The 19,135-nt window shown below is 35.8% G+C and overlaps 1 protein-coding gene across 8 annotated transcripts in view; it reads left to right on the forward strand.

Moving 5' to 3' along the window:
• Positions 1-19,135, forward strand: part of PIBF1 (progesterone immunomodulatory binding factor 1) — a 201,561-nt gene that overhangs the window by 57,983 nt on the left and 124,443 nt on the right. For all 8 annotated transcript variants that reach the window (XR_006199612.1, XR_006199615.1, XR_006199614.1 and 5 more), the window contains exon 10: positions 3,554-3,652. Coding sequence is in view for 5 of the 8 variants with exons in the window: in XM_042927768.1 (XP_042783702.1) it covers positions 3,554-3,652 (99 nt within the window). In the remaining 3 variants the exon portion in view is untranslated. The remainder of the gene's footprint in view (positions 1-3,553; positions 3,653-19,135) is intronic.

Consider the following 19,135-nt stretch of genomic DNA (forward strand, 5'->3'; position numbering starts at 1 on the left):
ATTAGAATTCTTGCTCTTCCAAAACTGTATGTTGTTACATTTCTAATGCATTTAACATTTTTAAGTGGATAATTTATTAGTTATATGGCAATTATGGTTTTATCTGTGGCCAGAATATAATCCTTCTGGTGTTTTATCAAACCAGTCTAAGTTTGAAGGAGCATGGGCTGTAAGAACAAGTTTTTATGTAATATAGTCGCAGTCTTTACGAAGCTTATTTTTAATTCAACATTTGTGCTACGAGATGACCATATAAATCTTATAATGACAGAATTTCCCAAGGAGACAACTTCTGTGACACAAAGGGAATCTTACTAAACGCAGCATGACATGATAAGGAGCGCGCACTCTAGAACCAGACAGCTCGGGTTTACATTTGGGCACCATCGCTCCCTTGCTGTGTGACGGTAGATAACTACTTCTCTGTGTTTCAGTCTTCTCCTTTGTAAAATGGAGATAATGAGACAACCTACACTTTGCGGGGTTGTTGTGAAGATGAAATGAGTTGTAGTATGTAAAATGCCTAAAATAGTTACTAGCACGTGGTAAGCATCTATATGTTTGTTATTACTATGATTGTCAGTGGAATATATTCGGTTTATGTCAGAAACCTTAAAGGTCAATTGATAATATTAAAGGCGTAAGTACTGTATCTCTATATTTATGTTAAAAGGAATTGTGAGCCTTCTTGTATGCAGGTTGTGTGTGAGTGGAGATGTGGAAGGTATGGAAACTGTTAGGAGATTAGGTTCACACAGAAATCTTACCAGCAGACATCTAGGAGAGAGCCTGTTGGTAGAAACCTCAGCCTCTAGCATTTTTTCAGACTCATTTTAGTTTTCTTTTTGTTTTTTTCTTCTTAATGTTTATTTATTTTTGAGAGAGAGAGAGTAGACGAGGGGCAGAGAGGGAGGCAGAAGATCAGAAGCGGGCTCTGTGCTGATAGCAGAAAGCCCCATGTGTGGTTTGAACTCACGAACGCAAGATCATGACCTGAACCAAAGTGAGATGCTAAAAAGAGCCACCAGGCACCCTAGTTTTCTTTTTTTAAATTGCCTTTTTTGTCCTTCAAGGTCCAACTTACATATCTTCCCTTCATACACTCACCTCTCTTCCTCCAATTAAAAATAATCAACTCTTGGGGCGCCTGGGTGGCGCAGTCGGTTAAGCGTCCGACTTCAGCCAGGTCACGATCTCGCGGTCCGTGAGTTCGAGCCCCGCGTCAGGCTCTGGGCTGATGGCTCGGAGCCTGGAGCCTGTTTCCGATTCTGTGTCTCCCTCTCTCTCTGCCCCTCCCCCGTTCATGCTCTGTCTCTCTCTGTCCCAAAAATAAATAAAAAACGTTGAAAAAATTAAAAAAAAAAAAAAATAATCAACTCTTCTTTGTGGCCTTGGAATTTTGTTTATGCTTTAATATAGCACTAACTATAGTTAGCTGGATGATATAGATTGTAGCATGGTGAATGCACTAGGACCTTCTAATCATATCTCTGCTCACAAGCCCTTTTGTTAGTTTATTCTGGGTTTTATTTCATTCTCTGTGACTTGCTTTTATTTCTAATGCCCATTATTGCAGAAAGGAAATATAGTTAGGGACTGAAGCTTCTCCACCTACTAACTGTTCATGATTAATAGTACTATAATGGCAATCTACTTGGAATTTTGTTATTGAAATAACTTACAGAACAATGAAGCTATCTTTGAGAAATGAAAATTGCAACCAGTTTGTGGTGACTTACTGACTGAAATATATAGATCATCTAGGAATGAAAAATACATCATTGTTTAATATACTTAAAGAATTTAATTCTGTCTATAAAATTAAATCTAATGTTTCCGTTAGTTTGATGATAGAATATTTTTTGAAGACCATTGCAATCAGGATGATGTCAGAAAATAATGACATGACATTTTGTGATACCTATTTTAAAATGCACTTCCACTTAGAGAATAATATATAAAAGCTATTTTCTTCTTAATAAGTTATCTGTACTCCAGTTTTTTGTGAACTATTTATTTCTGGTTCATAAACCATTTGATTGAGGAGTCTCTGTTGGTTGATACGTTTTAAATTTTAACTTTGTTGTTAGTATCACAATGTAAAAGATGACATTTCATACTGGCACAGCAAGTAAGCATTTCTGTCCAATAGTTATTATATAGATTTATTTAAACGATGTGGATTTTCATGACTTTCTACTGATATTCTCCATGAATAATAAACACAAAACTCTAATACCCAATCCAGGTCTTTATGGGAGATATGGTAATATGATGTAAAAAAACACTTGCTTTAGCCAACTTGACAATAAATTATATTAAAAAAAACACTTTGTTTGCAGTAGACATGGTTGGACACAAATTAGAGCTTTAACATAGGCTGTGACTTAGAACTAGGTACTTTAAGCTCTTGAAGTTATAGTTTACTTCACTATAAAAAATGGTTAGAAAATAAACATACAGGATTTGTAGGAATTATATGAGCAAAATTATTTATGTTATACTCTATATTTATTTATAACTATGTTAGAGAAGTGGATTTTTAAAAAATTAAGTGGGTCTCTGAAAAAAAGCTTACTGTTGGTATTTTTCTTGATCCAGACTTCCAGTTTAAGAAAAAAACAAGATTTGATCTGTAAAGGCGCTCATATCTTGTTGTGCCATAACCTAATTATTCACTCTTGTTACCTTCTGCTTTTTGGACATTACCCTTAGATGTTATTAAATGTGTCGTTCAATTTCAGTTCCTGCTATCATCAGTACTATTAGTGGGTGCCTCACCTAACGCTCTGACTTCATACTTTCTTGAGCCCTACAGGAATATCGACTTAGCTTCACTTAGCTACTTCAGTGGTTACACCCTGGATCTTGGTATCCACTAAAATTCTATCCTGAGAAGTACTGTTCCACCTCCAAATCACCATTCTTTAGCAGCAATCTCTAGTCTTTTATCCTGTTTGTACACTACTTACATTTATCTGTTTGTCATCTTATCAGGACTACATGTCCTTTGTCTCTTCTTCTTCCTAACCTATCAGCCCTCAGTTCTCTTCTCTTCCATTCCTCTGTAAGTGAGATCCCAAGGGTCATCGCTTCAGCTAGCTCATATCCCATTTGTTCCCATTTTGACACTTGTGATCTCTATGTTATATTTTTGCATTTAAAATATTTTATAGAATATTTATTAACTTCTCAAGACCTCAGTTTTCTTGTGGGTACTGTGTGAGTAATTATACTTAGCTCATTAGATTATGGTAAGGATCAAACAAGTTATATATACAAACTGTTTAGCCTACCTTTAACCCACGTAGAGATAAGTTATGGAGAAAGATACTGGGACATTTAGAGGTAGACCATGTTTGCACCTGTACTAGTGTGTGTTGCTATAGAAATACCAAGCCAGGTAAATTCATATAATATCCACCTTAGGTCACCAACCTCAAGTGGGTCCTTAAGATTGTCAGATAGTCCACTCTAAGCAAGTACATTTATGAATCTTTAGGAAATAGATACTTATGTATTTGGAATAATTGAGTGTATACTTAAATTTTAGAAATCTCCGAGAAGCAAGGGATAATGCTGTAGCTGAAAAGGAACGAGCAGTGATGGCTGAAAAGAATGCTTTAGAAAAACATGATCAGCTCTTAGACAGGTAAGCATCCTGCATGTCTGGAAATGTTAAAACTCTTTGATTTTTGTTCCTGTTACTTTTGATTTTAGAAAAAATATTTCTAAAAGAAGTATATTTATTTCAAGTGAACTGTAGTTTACATGCATTGTTTTTATAACATATAATTGTGGCATAGACTAAAACAAGATAATAGAACAGTTCAGTCACTGTCCAGTTTCCTTATACCCCTTTTGTCCATCTCAACCACTGCTGCTCAAGAGACAAACACTTCCTCATTTCTGTCACCATAGCTTAGTTTCACTCTTCCTGGATTGAAAATAAATGGAATTGCACACAGTGTAATCTTTTGTGTCTAGCTTCTTTCATGCCACATTATATTTTCATCTATTTTGTTGTTGTATCAATAGTTCATTCCTTACTGTTGCTGGGTAGAAATGTACCACAGTTTGTTTATTCACTCACCTGTCAATGGACATTTAGGTTGTTTCCATTTTGGAGCTATCATGAATGAAGTTGCTGTGAAATTTTCTATAAAGTCTTTTGGGCATATGTTTTTATTTGTCTTAGATAAATTTTCTCTAACACTGGAATTGCTAGTCATAAAGTAGCTGGATGTTTTACTTTCAAAGAACTTACTGAGGGGTGCCTGGATGGTTCAGTTGGTTAAGCATCTAATTTCAGCTTAGGCCATGATCTCATGGTTCGTGGGTTTGAGCCCTGCGTCAGGCTCTGTGCTGGCAGCTCAGAGCCCTGGAGCCTGCTTTGGATTCTGTGTCTCCCTCTCTCTCTGCCCCTCCCCTACTTGCACTGTTTCGCAAGAAAATTAATAAACATTAAAAAACAAAAGAAACTATTGAACTTAACTCCAAAATTAAGTTCATTATATACTCCCCAGTTCATTTCTTAAAAATCTGCATGTTCTGGTTTATGTGTGTTGGAGGAAGGGGAAGAGAGAAAATGATTTGTCTTTAATTTATCAATAGATAAGTATATTATTAATAGTCTAGTTAATAGGAAAATCACTGATGAGTATTAAGGTAAATATCATTGCCTCATTGAACAGCCTAGACTTTCAGTGGTTTGACTACATGCAAATAGAATGGTTACCTTTTTAAAAAAACTTTTTATTTTGAAAATAATTTCAGACAGAAAAGTTAGTAGAATAGTACATCAAGTACATATACCTTTCATATACTGATAAACTTAGAAAATAACTAAATGGAGCTTTTAATTGTGTTAAATGAAGACTTGCAGATTCATTTGTGATTTTAGCAATACATGAAACTAAAAATTGAGGCAACTCTTCATATAATTAACCTATGACCAAAATCTTTTAGAATGACTCAAATTATTAAACTTCTGAATTCAAATCAACTTTATAAACATGATACATTAGTAAATACAATATTAGAGAAATCTTTTTTGTAATGTGGAAGTGTATCTAAATCTGAACATTTTATATTAAAATAAATTTCTAAGTCAGCTGTTTTTATTGGAGTGCTGTTATAACCTTAAAATATTTTATTATGCATAATCTTTCCATTTACAAAACTATATGGTTTACATAAAAGATTTGTCTCTTTGTTGATGTTTTGAATGTGACGTATTTAGGAATGGCTCTAGAATAATATTTGTGGACAAACTAACAAACTTTATTTTTTTTAATGGTTATTTATATTTGAGAGAGAGCAAGAGTACACAAGCAGGGGAGGGGCAGAGAGAGAGACAGAGACAGAATATGAAGCAGGCTCCAGGCTCTGAGCTGTCAGGACAGACCCCAACGTGGGGCTCGAACCCACGAGCTGTGAGTTCATGACCTGAGCCAAGTCGGACGCTTAACTGAGTGAGCCATCCAGGTGCCCCCAAACTAACAAACTTTAAAAGAAAGTGTAAGATTTTTTTTTAATGTTTATTTATTTATTTTGACAGCGCACCAGTGCACGAGTAGGGGAGGAGCAGACAGAGCAGGAGAGAGAGAATCCCAAGCAGGCTCCACATTCACATGGAGCCTGATGAAGGGCTCAATCCCATGACCATGAGATCATGACCTGAGCCAAAATCAAGAGTCAGACACTTAACTGGCTGAGCCACCTAGATGCCCCAAGAAAGCATAAGATTTTAACTAGTACACCAGAACTTATATTCAGGCAGAATTTCATAACTTACTAGCTTTGGTATGTTTTTGTGAATTTGGAGAAAAGAGAATAGTAGTAAATCTGACCTTAAAACTGGTAGGGGGACCTGGGTATCTCAGTCAGTTGGGCATCTGACTTCGGCTCAGGTCATGATCTCGTGGTTTGCGAGTTCAAGCCCTGCATCAGGCTTTGTGCTGTCAGCTCAGAGCCTAGAGCCTGCTTCGGATTCTGTGTCTCCATCTCTCTCTCTGCCCCTCCCCTGGTCACGCTGTCTCTCTCTCTCAAAGATAAATAAACATTAAAAAGAATTTTTTTTACTTGGCTGTTTTTTTTTTTTTTAAACATTTATTCATTTTTGAAAGGCAGAAAGAGAGCACAAATGGGGGAGGGGCAAAGAGAGGGAGACACAGAAACAGAAGGAGGCTCCAAGCTCTGAGCTGTCAGCACAGAGTCCAATGTGGGGCTCGAACTCACGGACTGCGAGATCATGACCTGAGCCAAAGTCGGATGCTGAACCGACTGAGCCACCCAGGCGCCCCATTATACTTGGCTATTATATATTTATACTAAGCTCTGTTATGTCCTAGATTCTGGCACTCTAAAATCCTTATTTGTCCATATACTAACAACTGGTATTTATCCTAAAGGCCACAGGATGCTTTAGTACTTAAAGGTATCTTTTGAATAATTGAATTCAATCATTTAAATGTTTGTAAAGCATGTAGAACAGTGTCTTGCATATAAGTAGTAATACAGAAATGTTTGCTGTTATTATAAAATAATTTGTTCAGTTCTGTTTACTGAAATTTTGCTATTTAAAAGTTGATCTTTCAAAATCATTTTCCACTAGAATTTTGAATAAACTAGAACAGCTCATTTTTTTATTGAGGTTTAATTGACATACTATATTGTATTAGTTTCAGGTGTAAAACATAGTGATTCGGTATTTATGTACATTACAAAATGATCACTGCAATAAGTCTAGTTACCATCTGTCACCATGTAAAGGTTTTAAAATGTTGTTGACTACATTCCTGATGCTGTACATTACATCTCTGTGTATTATTTGTTTTATAACTGGAAGATTGTACCTCTTAATCCCCCTTGCCTGTTTCATCCATCCCTCTACCCTCCCTCTGTTCTGGCAACCATCAGTTTATTCTCTGCAGCTGAGTCTATTCCTGTTTCTTGTTTGTTTGTTTTGCTTCTTAGATTCCACATGTGAGTGAAATAAGGTATTTTTCTCTGATTTATTTCACTTACCATAATTCACTCTAGGCCGTAAGTCACGAGATTTCATTCTCATGACTAATATTCTGTTGTGTGTGTGTGTACACATACCTACATACATGTACACTCACACGCATACACATCACATCTTCTTTATCCATTTGCCCCTCTTGGACACTTGGGTTGCTTCCATATTTTGGCTATTGTAAAAGATGCTGTAATGAACATAGGAGTGCCTGTATCTTTTCAAATTAGTGCTTTTGTTTTCTGTGGACAAATAACCAGAAGTGGAATTACTGGATCATATGGTATGGTAGTTCTGTTTTTAATTTTTAAAGGAACCTCCGTACTATTTCCCATAGTTGCTATATCGATTTACATTGCTACCGACAGTGCACAAGTGTTCCCTTTTCTCTACATCCTCACCAGCATTTGTTATTTCTTGTTTCTTCAATAATAGCCATTCTGACAGCTGTTAGGTGAAACCTCTTTGTGGTTTTGATTTGCATTTCCCTGGTTAGTGATGATGAACATCTTTTCATGTGCCTGTTCGCCATCTGTATGTCTTTGGAAAATGTCTATTCAGGTCCTCTGCCCGTTTTTTAATCAGATTGTTTTCTTAATATTGAGTTGTATGAGTTCTTTTTATATATGGATATTAACCCCTTTTTATATATATCATTTGCAAATATCTGCTTGCATTCACTATGTTGCCTTTTTGTTTTGTTGATCATTTTCTTTGCTGTGTAAAAACTTTTCTAGTTTGATGTAGTTCCTTTTTTTTTTTTTTAGTTTAGCTTTTTGTTGCTTATGTCTGAGGGGACAGATCCAAAATAATATTCCTAAGATCAGTGTCAAAGAACTTATTACCTATGCTTCCTTCTAGGATGTATGGTTTCAGGTCTTACATTTAAGTCTTTAATCTATTTTGAGTTTATTTTTTGTGTATGGTGTAACAAAGCAGTCCAGTTTCATTTGTTTACATGTGGCTTTCCAGTTTTCCCAATACCATTTACTAAGAGACTCTTTTTTTCCTCACTATATATCCTTGCCTTCTCTGTCATAGATTAATTGACCATGTAAGCATGGGTTTATTTCTGGTCTTTCTAGTCTGTTCCATTGATCTGTGTGCCTGTTTTTGTGCCAGTACAATAGTTTTTGATTACTATAGACTTATAGTATAGTTTGAAATATGGTTGTGATACCTCCAGCTTTGTTCTTATTTCTCAATTTTGCTTTGTGTATTCAGGGTCCTTTGTGGTTCCATACAGATTTTAGTATAATTTGTTCTACTTCTGTGAAAAATACCCTTGATATTTTGATAGGGATTGCATTGAATCTGTAGATTGCCTTGGGTAGTATAGACAAATTACCAATATTAATTCTTCTAATTCATGAACATTGTATATCTTTCCATTTTTTTATTTTCAGTTTCTTTCATCAGCGTGTCAGAGTTTTAGAATGTAGGTCTTTAACCCCTTGGTTAAGTTTATTCCTAGATAGTTTATTCTTTTTGATGCAGTTGTAAATAGGATTGTTTTCTTAATTTCTGTCTCTGATAGTTTGTTACTAGTGTACAGAAATGCAACAAATTTCTATGTATTAATGTTGTATCCTGCAACTTTACTGAATTCATTTATTAATTATAATAGTTTGGTGGAGTCTTTGGGGTGTTCTGTATATAATATCATGTCATCTGCAAATAGTGACAGTTTTGCTTCTTCCTTTCCAGTTTGGATGAGTTTTATTTCTTTAATTGCTATGGCTAGGACTTCCAATACTATGTTGAATAAAAGTGCTGAGAATAAGAATCCTTGTCTTATTCCTGATTTTAGAGAAAATGCTTTTAGCTTTTTACCATTGAGTATATTAGCTGTGGGTTTGTCATATATGGCCTTTATTATATTGAGGTACGTTCCCTCTATATTCACTCTGTTGAGAGTTTTTATCATCAATTGATGTTGAATTTTGTCGAATGCTTTTTCTGCATCTATTGAAATGATCATATGTTTTTTTATTCCTCATTCTGTTGATGTGGCATATCACGTTGGTTGATTTGTGGATGTTGAACCATCTTTGCATCCCTGGGATAAATCCTACTTGTTCATGGTATATCATCCTTTTTTTGTTTGTTTGTTTGTTTTGTTTTGTTTTTTTTTTGAGAAAGAGTACACACAAGCAAGAAGGGGCAGAGGGAGAGGGACAGAAAGAATCCCAGCGTGGAGCCTGACACAGGGCTCAATCTCATCACCATGAGATCATGACCTATGCCAAAATCAAGAGTCAGATGCCTAGCTAACCAAGCTACCCAGGCGCCCCTGGTTTGCTAATATTTTGTTGAGGATTTTTACATCTGTGTTCATTAGGGATATTAACTTGTAATTTTCTTCTTTAGTGGTGTGTTTGTCTGGTTTTGGTATCAGGGTAATACTGACCTGATAAAATAAGTTTGGAAGCATCTTCAATTTCCTGACATAATTTGGACTCCTGTTCATTAGGAGTTTTGTGTTTTTGTTTTTGTTTTTTACTAATTCAGTTTCGTTACTAGTAAGTAATCGGTCTATTAGATTTTCTGTTTCTTCATGATTTAATCTTGGAAATAGTATGTTCTTAGGAATTTATTTCTTCTAAGCTGTCCAATTTGTTAGTGTATTACTGTTCATAGTAGTCTTGTGAGCCTTTGTATTTTTGTGGCATTGGTTGTAAGTTGTCTTTCATTTTTTATTTACTTGGGCCCTCTTTCTGTGTTTCTTGATGAGTCTTGCCTAAGGGTTTGTCCATTTAGTTTATCTTTTAAAAGAACCAGCTCTTGGTTTCATTGATTTTTTTTCTTTTTTTCTTTTTTTAATTTTCTTTTAAATGTTTGAGAGTGAGTACACATGAGCAGGGGAAAGGCAAAGAGAGAGGGAGAGAGAAAATCCACAAACTGTGAGATCATGACCTGAGCTGAAATCAGGAATCGGATGCTTTAACCAACTGAGCCACCCAAGTGCTCCCATTGATTTTTTTTCTTTTTTCTTTTCTTTTTTTTTTTTTTTTTTGGCCTCTCTTTCATTTATCTTCACTCTGATCCTTATTATTTACTTCCTTCTTGAACTTTGGCCATTGCTTGTTCTTACTTTTCTAATATATTCAAGTGTAAAGTTAAATTGTTTATTTGACGTTTTTGTTGTTTATTGAGGTAAGCCTATTTTGGTATGAACTTCCCCCTGAGAACTGCTTTTGCTGTATCTTACAAGTTTTGGAACGTGGTTTTCCCATTTTCATTTGTCTCAAGGAATTTTTTTGTCTTTTCTTTGATATTTTTGTTGACCCTTTGGTTCTTTAATAGCATATTGTTTAGTTTCCACATATTTGTGGTTTTTCTCCAGTTTTCTTCCTAAAATTGATTTCTAGTTTTGTAAAGTCCATGTGGTCTACTATATTGTTTAAGACCAGTATTTCCTTGCTGTCTGGATTTACTGTCTGATCTATTCATTGATAGATAGCATTAAAGTGTTCCACTATTATTATATTGCTGTCAATTTCTTCCTTTATGTGTATTGATATTTATGTCTGTTTATATATTTAGATGCCTCCTATTATAGGGTACATAAATATTACAAATATATCCCCTTGTTAGATTGACCCATTTATCCTTGTATGATTCTCTTCTTTTTCTTTTGTTATTTTTTTGTAATGTTTATTTTTGAGAGAGAGAGAGCAGGGGAGGGGCAGAGAGAGAAACAAGGACAGAGGATTCAAAGCAGGCTCTGCACTGACAGCAGTGAGCCCACTGTGAGGCTCGAACTCACGAACCATGAGATCATGACCTGAGCCGAAGTCAGAGACTCAACCGCCTGAGCCACCCAGGTGTCCTGTTACAGTTTGTTTTAAAGTCTATTTTGTCTAAAAACGGTGAGGGCGTCCTTGGGTGGCTCAGTCAGTTTGGGCATCCACTCTGGATACTGCCTCAGGTTGTGATCCTGCAGTCGTGAGATCGAACCCCACGTCAGGCTCTGCTGAGCATCAAGCCTGCTTGGGATTGTCTGTCCCTCTCTCTGCCCCTCCCCCTGTTCATTCTCTCTCTCTCTCTCTCTCTCTCTCCCAAAATAAATAAACTTTAAAAAGAATAAAGTCTATCTTATCTAATGTAAGTATTGCTACCCCAGCTTTTGTTTCCATTTGTATGGAATATCTTTTTCCATCCTTTCACTTTCCGTCAATATGTATCTTTAGATCTAAAGTGAGTCTCATATAGGCAGCATACAGATGGGCCTCGGTTTTGTCTGTTTTTTATCCATCAGCCACCCCCCTTGTCTTTTGATTGTAGAACTAGGTCTATTTACATTTAAAGAAATTATTGGTAGGTACATACTTATGGCCAGTTTGCTCATTGGTCTCTGGCTGTTTTTGTAGTTACTCTGTTTCTTTCCTCTTTTCTTCCTCTTCTTTATGGTTTGATGCTTTTGTTTGGTGTTATGTTTGTATTCCTTTCGCTTTATTTTTCTTGCTATTACAGGGTTTTGGTTTGTGGTTACCATCTCTCTCTCTCTCTCTCTCATAGTCTATTTTCAGTCAGTGTTTGCTTAAGTTCAAATGCATTCTAAAAGCATATTTTTACTCTGTCCCCTACCATGTTTTATATTTTGATGTCATATTTTACATCTTTTTATTTTGTATATTCCTTAACTAATTATTAGAGATATACTTGTTTCACTTCTTCTTTTTAACATTCATATTAGCTTAATAACTGCTTGCCTCTTAATAATATATTATAATAACTTACATTATACTTTATGACTATATCATATATTAAATATTATATATTATATGTATTATATAATAGCTATATTATAATAACTATATATAATAACTTAATAACTACAATTGCCTCTGTTAGTGCAATTTTTTCTTTCATATACTTTATTTCTAGTTATAACTTTTTTCTTCTCTACTTAAAGAAGTCTCTTCATTTCTTGAAAGACTGATTTAGTGGTGGTGAACTACCTTAGCTTCGCTTGTCTGGAAAACTCTCCTTTGATTCTGAATGATAACCTTGCTGGGTATTCTTGATTGTAAGTTTTTTCCTTTCAACACTTTGAATATGTCATGTCACTCCCTTCTGGCCTGCAAAGTTTTTGCTGAAAAATCAGCTGATAGTGTCATGGGGGTTCCCTGGTACATAACTAGTTGTTTTTCTCTTGTTACTTTTAAGATTATCTCTTTATCCGCCTGGGTGGCTCAGTCAGTTGAGCGTCTAACTTTTGATTTCCTCTTGGGTCATGATTTCATGGTTCATGGGATCGAGCCCTGCATCAGGCTCCGTGCCATCATTTTGAGATTCTCTCTCTCCCTCTCTCTCTCTCTCTCTCTCTCTCTCTCTCTGCCCCTCCCCCAAGTGTGTATGCTTTCTATCTCTCTCTCTCAAAATAAATAAACTTTAAAGAACTAAAAATAAAATTAAAAATAAAAAAAGATTATCTCTTTATCTTTAATGTGTGACATTTTAATTATAATGTGTCTTGGTGTGGATCTCCGGGTTCATCTTGTTTTGGACTCTCTGTGCTTCATGGACTTGGATGTTTGTTTCCTTCCCCAGGTTAGGAATGTTTTCAAACATTATTTCTTCCAATAAGTTTTCTGCACCTTTCTGTCTTTTCTCCTTCTGGGACCCCTATAATGCAAAATGTTAAAATGTTAGTACACTTGATATGGTCCCCAGAGGTCCCTTAAATTATCCCCATTTTTTTAATTCTTTTTTTTTTTTTTCTGTTCTGATGGAGTGATTTGTACCACTTGTCTTCTGTTTCTCTGTATCATCTTAATCAGCTGTTGATTCCCTCTTATGTTTTTCATTTTAGTTATTGTATTCGTCAACTCTGAATGGTATATTCTTGTGTTTTCTCTTTGTTGAAGTTCTCCCTGTATTACTAATCCATTCTTCTCCCAAGTTTGGTGATCATCTTTATGGCCATTACTTTCAACTCTTTATCAGGGAGATTACTTACCTCTATTTCACTACCTACATATATAGGTAGTGGGTAGTATATACCTCCCTACTCCTTAAGACACAACAACACTGGAATTAGTCCAGTGGATAACCCTATAATGCCCTGCAAGCATTCGAGTGAAAGGAAGACAGTTGTATTTCTCTCAGTTTAGATCAAAAGCTAGAAATGAGTAAGCTTAGTGAGGAAGGCATGTCTAAGGCTGAGACAGGTTGAAAGTTAGGTCTCTTGTACCAGACAGTTAGCCAAGTTGTGAATGCAAAGGAAAAGTTCTTAAAGGAAATTAAAAATGTTACTCCAGTGAACACACAAATGATTAAAGAAAAGGTGGGGGGGGGTAAACAGCCTTATTGCTGTTATAGAGACAGTTTGAATGGCCTTGGATAGATAAAACCAACCATAACATTTTCCTAAGCCAAAGCTGATCCAGATCAAGGCCCTATCTTCAATTCTATGAAGCCTAGAAGAGGTGAGAAAGCTGCAGAAGAAAAGTTTGTAGTTAGCAGAGCTAGCAGAGATTGGTTCATGAGGTTCAAGGAAAGCAACTGTCTCCACAACATAAAAGTGCAAGATGAAGCAGTAGTTACTGATATAGACACTACAGCAAGTTGTACGGAAGATCTGGGTAAGATCATTAATGAAGGTGGCTACACTAACAACAGATTTTTGGTATAAATGATACAGCCTCCTTTTGGAAGAAGATGCCATCTAGCACTTTCATAGCTAGAGAGGAGAAGTCAATGCCTGGCCTCAAAGGATAGGCTGACTCTCGCGGCTAGTGACTTTAAGTTGAAGCCAGTATTCATTTACCATTCCTAAAATCCTGAGGTCCTTAAGAATTATACACTAAATCTACTCTTTTGTGATCTATACATGTAACAACAAAGCCTGGATAACAGCACATCTACTTACAGTATGGTTTACTGACTCTTCTAAGCCCACTGTTGAAACTTATTGCTCAAAAAAAAAGATTGCTTTCAAAATATTATTGCTCATTGACAGTGCACCTGGCCACCCAAGAGCTTTGATGGAGATATACAATGAGATTAATGTTGTTCTCATGCCTGCTAACATAGCATACATTCTGTAGCCCATGGATGAAGGAGTCATTTTGACTTTCAAGCCATCTTTTTTAGGAAAAACATTTTGTGGGGTGCCTGGGTGGTTCGGTCGGTTAAGTGTCCGACTCAGCTCAGGTCGTGATCTCACGGTTCTTGGATTCGAGCCCCGCGTCAGGCTCTGTGCTGACAGTGTGGAGCCTGGAGCCCATTTTGAGTTCTGTGTCTCTGTCCCTCCCCTGCTCACGCTCTGTCTCTCTCTTTCTCTCTCCCTCTCTCTCAAAAATAAATAAATCTAAAAAAAAGAAATACATTTTGTAGGGGTGCCTGGGTGACTCAGTTGGTTAAGTGTCTTTTTTTAAATTTTTTTAAATATTTATTTTTTAGAGAGAGAGACAGAGTATGAACAGGGGAGGGGCAGAGAGAGAGAGAGACACGAATCCAAAGTAGGCTCCAGGCTCTCAGCTGTCAGCACAGAGCCCGACGCGGGGCTCGAACCCATGGACCGTGAGATCATGACCTGAGCTGAAGTCGGATGCCCAACCAACGGAGCCACCCAGGCGCCCCAAGCATCTGACTCTTATTTTGGCTCAGGTCATGAGATCGAGCCTCACATCTGGCTTCGTGCTAAGTGTGGAGCCCGCTTAAGATTCTCTCTTTCTCTAAGCCTCTGTCCCTCCCCAGCTTGTACGCACCCTTCCTCTCTTTCTCTCAAAAAATAAAATAAAGAGAAATGCATTTTGAAAAGCTGCCATAGGTAGTGGTTCCTCTGATGGATCTGGGTAAAGTAAATTGAAAACCTGGAAAGGGTTCATTATTCTAGATGCCATTAGGAACATTCATCATTCATTCATGGGAAGCGGTCAGAATATCTACATTCACAGGAATTTGGAAGAAGTTGATTCCATCTGGCGTGGATGACCTAGAGGTGTTCACGACTTGACTGGCAGAAGTCATTTCAGTGATGAAATAGCAAGAGAACTAGAATTAGAAGTGGAACCTGAAGATGTGACTGAATTGCTGCAGTCTTGTGGTAAAACTCAGGGATGAGTTGTTTTTAGAGCTCATCAAAGAGGTGGATTCTTCAGATGGAGTCTGCTCCTGCCAAAGATGCTGTGATGATTGTAAACATTAACAAAGATTACATAAACTTACCTGATAAAGCAATGGTGGAGTTTGAAAGGACTGACTCCAATTTTGAAAGAAATTCTGTGGGTGAAATGGTATCCAGCAGCATCACATACTACAGAGAAATCGTTCGTGAAAGGCAGAGCCAATCAGTGCAGCCAACTTACCTTTTTCTAAGAAATTGCCACAGGCACCTCAACCTTCAGCAACTACCAGCCTGATCAGTCAGCAGCCATCAACTTTGAGCAAGACCTTCCACCAGCAAAAGATTACTAGTCAGTAAAAGCTCAGATGATGGTTAACAATAAGGTATTTTTTAATTAAGGTATGTACATTGTGTTTTTTGACAATGCTATTGCATACTTAATAGGCTACAGTATAGTATAAAAATAATTTTATATGCACTGGAGAACCAAAAATTTCACTTGGCTTGCTTTAAAATGATACATTATTGCAGTGGTCTGGAGCTGAACCCATATCTCCAAGGTATGTCTATATCTGGAGGATCATATCTCAAGGTCATAAAAGCCATATATGAAAGACCCACCGCTTATATCTAGGATGTGGTCTGTGATTCCCTTATCTATAGAATCATGCTGGAATCTGGGCACCCAAGCTTTAAACCCAAGGGTTTAAGAAGAAAATGACCAAAATGGTGTAAAGATTTTTTAAAGTCCTTTTAGTGCTATGTTAAAACTGACTACAAGTATTTGGAAAGTTCTCATGTGAATGATCTTGGTTGCTCTACTTGGTAAGACCTAAGGTAGTAGAATTGGGACCACTGGGTAAATATTACAAGAAAGAGTAAAAATAAACTTTCTAATAGTATTTTTTAAAATCTCTTAGCATCTAATATATTGTCCATCCAGCTGTTTAGGCATCAACTGGCCAGGTGTTCAGTAGGAATATGCTTGTGAGGATTGAAACATCAAGTGGGTAACTTGATGAATTTGGAGTCTCTTTGGATCTTGAAATTATCTGTGACAACTCAAAAGAGTTAATACACTGGTTTTGTTACCTTACAAAAGGAATGGTAAACCCACGCTATTTTTGAGAGTATTATTTTTAAAATCTGCAGTTCCTATTTTTTTCAAAATAAAAACCTAGTGTTTAGGCCTATTATTTGAAAAGGACACATACACACACACACACACACACACACACACACATTTTGTTTAATATCCACAAATTCTTTTGAGTGTAAATTGCTTAGAAATATTTGAACGCCTATATATTTTGAGAATATATTTTTTTGTATATAGTGAAACCCAAGGAATAATTTTTTTGTTTTATTTTTCAGAGGTTGAGCTTTTAGTACTCAAATATGTGATTCTGGGGTGCCTGGGTGCCTCAGTTGGTTACACATCTGACTCTTTTTTTTTTTTTTTTAATTTTTTTTAATGTTTATTTTTGAGCGAGAGAGAGAGAGAGAGAGAGAGAGAGAGAGAGAGAGACAGGGCATGAGTGGGGGAGGGGCAGAGAGAGAGAGGGAGACACAGAATCGGAAGCAGGCTCCAGGCTCTGAGCTGTCAGCACATGAGATCATGACCTGAGCCAAAGTCAGACACTTAACCGACTGAGCTAACCAAGTGCCCCCACACATCTGACTCTTGATCTCAGCTCAGGTCTTAATCTCGGGGTCGTGAGTCCAAGCCCCATGTTGGGCTCCATGCTGGGTATGGAGACTACTTTAAAAAAAAAAAAAAATGTGATTCTGACTCCCTTTGTATCAAAATTGGAGTAAATGTGTTTCAATCCTTAGATGGATTGTGATTTCCCTGAGTCATGCTTAATTAAGGCTTCAGGCATGCCTATACACAATTTTCTAGTCAAATATAATTAGCCTCAACTTCATTTATGTTAAAAGTTTTTATCAAATTCTTCCTTTCAGGGTTAAATGACTTTTGTTATTATAACGAAAAATGTAAGGAAGTAGTATGCTACTTTCAAAGATGAATGAAAAAAAGCCTTTTTACTTCAGTTTTCTATAAAAGAATGTACTTTTCTCAGGCATATAAAAGACCTATGTGTCTAGCAATTCAAGTTCACTGGTTTAATAATAAGTAACAAATACCCAGTTTTCATGTACATAAGCAGTTATTATCTCATGTTTTGTTGCTTCTGAATCTGCACACATTCTGAGGATTCTTTCTGCCAAAATGGGTAAATTTTAAAACTCAGTGTGAATAGTAGAATAAGTTGAACAGACTGTTAACTTTGGGAGCCTACAGAGAAGTCTGTATATGAATGTAAAGGGAAAGCTTGCAATCCAGAATTAATTTTAACAGTATTTTTTTTCAGTTATGGTTGTTTTAACTGTTTTAAATATATATATTCCATATTTTGAAATAAATTTGGAATCATTTTCAGTCCATAAGTATTTTTAAATGAGTATTCCTTGAAATTATTTTCAGTCCCTACAATTTCTCTGGTAATAGGTAGATTTTGTTCTCATTTTTTTACTCATAGAAGATAAAAATAAGAGAGAATAGGAGATCTGATACATAGACTTAGTGATTTTTATGCCATACTAGGCTAGTTTAAAGCTTGATACAGAAGCCTGTATTTCTGTATACAGAAATATTTCTATACAGAAATTTCTATACAGAAATCCTGAATTTCCATTCAGTGCTATCTCCCCAAGAGTAGAACAGTTTTGACATGCCTACCTCATTTTACCTTTTTTCATACTCGTATATTGTTTTTTCTTTGTTTATCTGCCTTTTAATCTGCTACTGGCTTCTTCAGCAGGCAAGTAAATGTTTGTGGCATTTGCAAAATAAATTTAATGAAGGGAAGATACTAAGATTTGAAATAAAAGCTATGGTATTGTACTTAAACTCTGATTCTCTTAATAAATTACGATAACTTCATTCATATTACTCTTAGGTCATGATTACACAAAGTAATTCACATCATACTTATTATTTGAATGAAGAAATTCCTAATTCTCAATCCTAAATTAAGTTATTCTTTTGTCATACTTCTTTAGGAAAGAAAGAATACAATAAATTACTACTTTTTAAATGAAATTTTTTAGTATTTGATTTTTTTTTTTTTTTTTTTTTTTTTGCTTGATAATTTGCAAAACTCTCATTAGTGGACCTCTCTAATGATCTTCCAGAATTAAAAATTTTTCTTTACTACTTAATTTCTCTTATTCTTTGTAGTGTTCTATTTGCCCGTATGTTTTCTTTGTTTATATTGAAATAGTCTAGCCCTGTGTCGTCCTAAAATTTTTCTTTGCTTCTAAGCTGCTATACCATTCGACATATATTCATCCACTTGCATAGAATTATATCTCAAGCAGTACTCATTACATCTTAAGTGGTTCTGTTTTTTTCCCAGTAAAGGCTTCAGTATTAGTACTATTATAGTGTTTATGAAAGCATTAAGAAATTTATTGTTGAGATGAGAAATATGTATTCCTTTTTACTCTGGACAAAAGACTCTGAAAGGAACTGGTAAGATACTCTCATATTCATATCACAATGTGTGAATTTTATTTTACGCCACGTACAATCTGTCTTCCTTTTTCTTTAGTAAGTATTGGTCTGATCTGAAATTCCTTGTCCCACCAGAAACAGTAGCCTAGAGAGTCCTTTAGCCACTCACGGATAATTAATTGCTTATAATTGGGCTTAGAAGGTACTGGTTCTAAAATGACATGCCTATTCTTCACCTCAAAAGAACATATATTGAATATTTTTGTGTGGCAAGTCAAAATACATACAGACACACTGAGCAATTTGGTATTATTTTCCATCAGTCCTTTTTCTTAAAAAAAAAGAACTGGGGGCTTCTGTGGTCAAGAGGGATATGTACTCTCTATCAGGAGAATTAATGATGAATGCCAGCGTTTTTACCTGAAATTTTGTGGGACAGAACATCTTTATACATGAATGGACTAGAATTATCAGCATATTTTATTGTGTAGATGGAACAATTGATGTAGGGAAACAC

The sequence above is a fragment of the Panthera leo genome, chromosome A1 (genome assembly GCF_018350215.1).
Source record: "Panthera leo isolate Ple1 chromosome A1, P.leo_Ple1_pat1.1, whole genome shotgun sequence".
In the NCBI taxonomy this organism is placed as follows: domain Eukaryota; kingdom Metazoa; phylum Chordata; class Mammalia; order Carnivora; family Felidae; genus Panthera; species Panthera leo.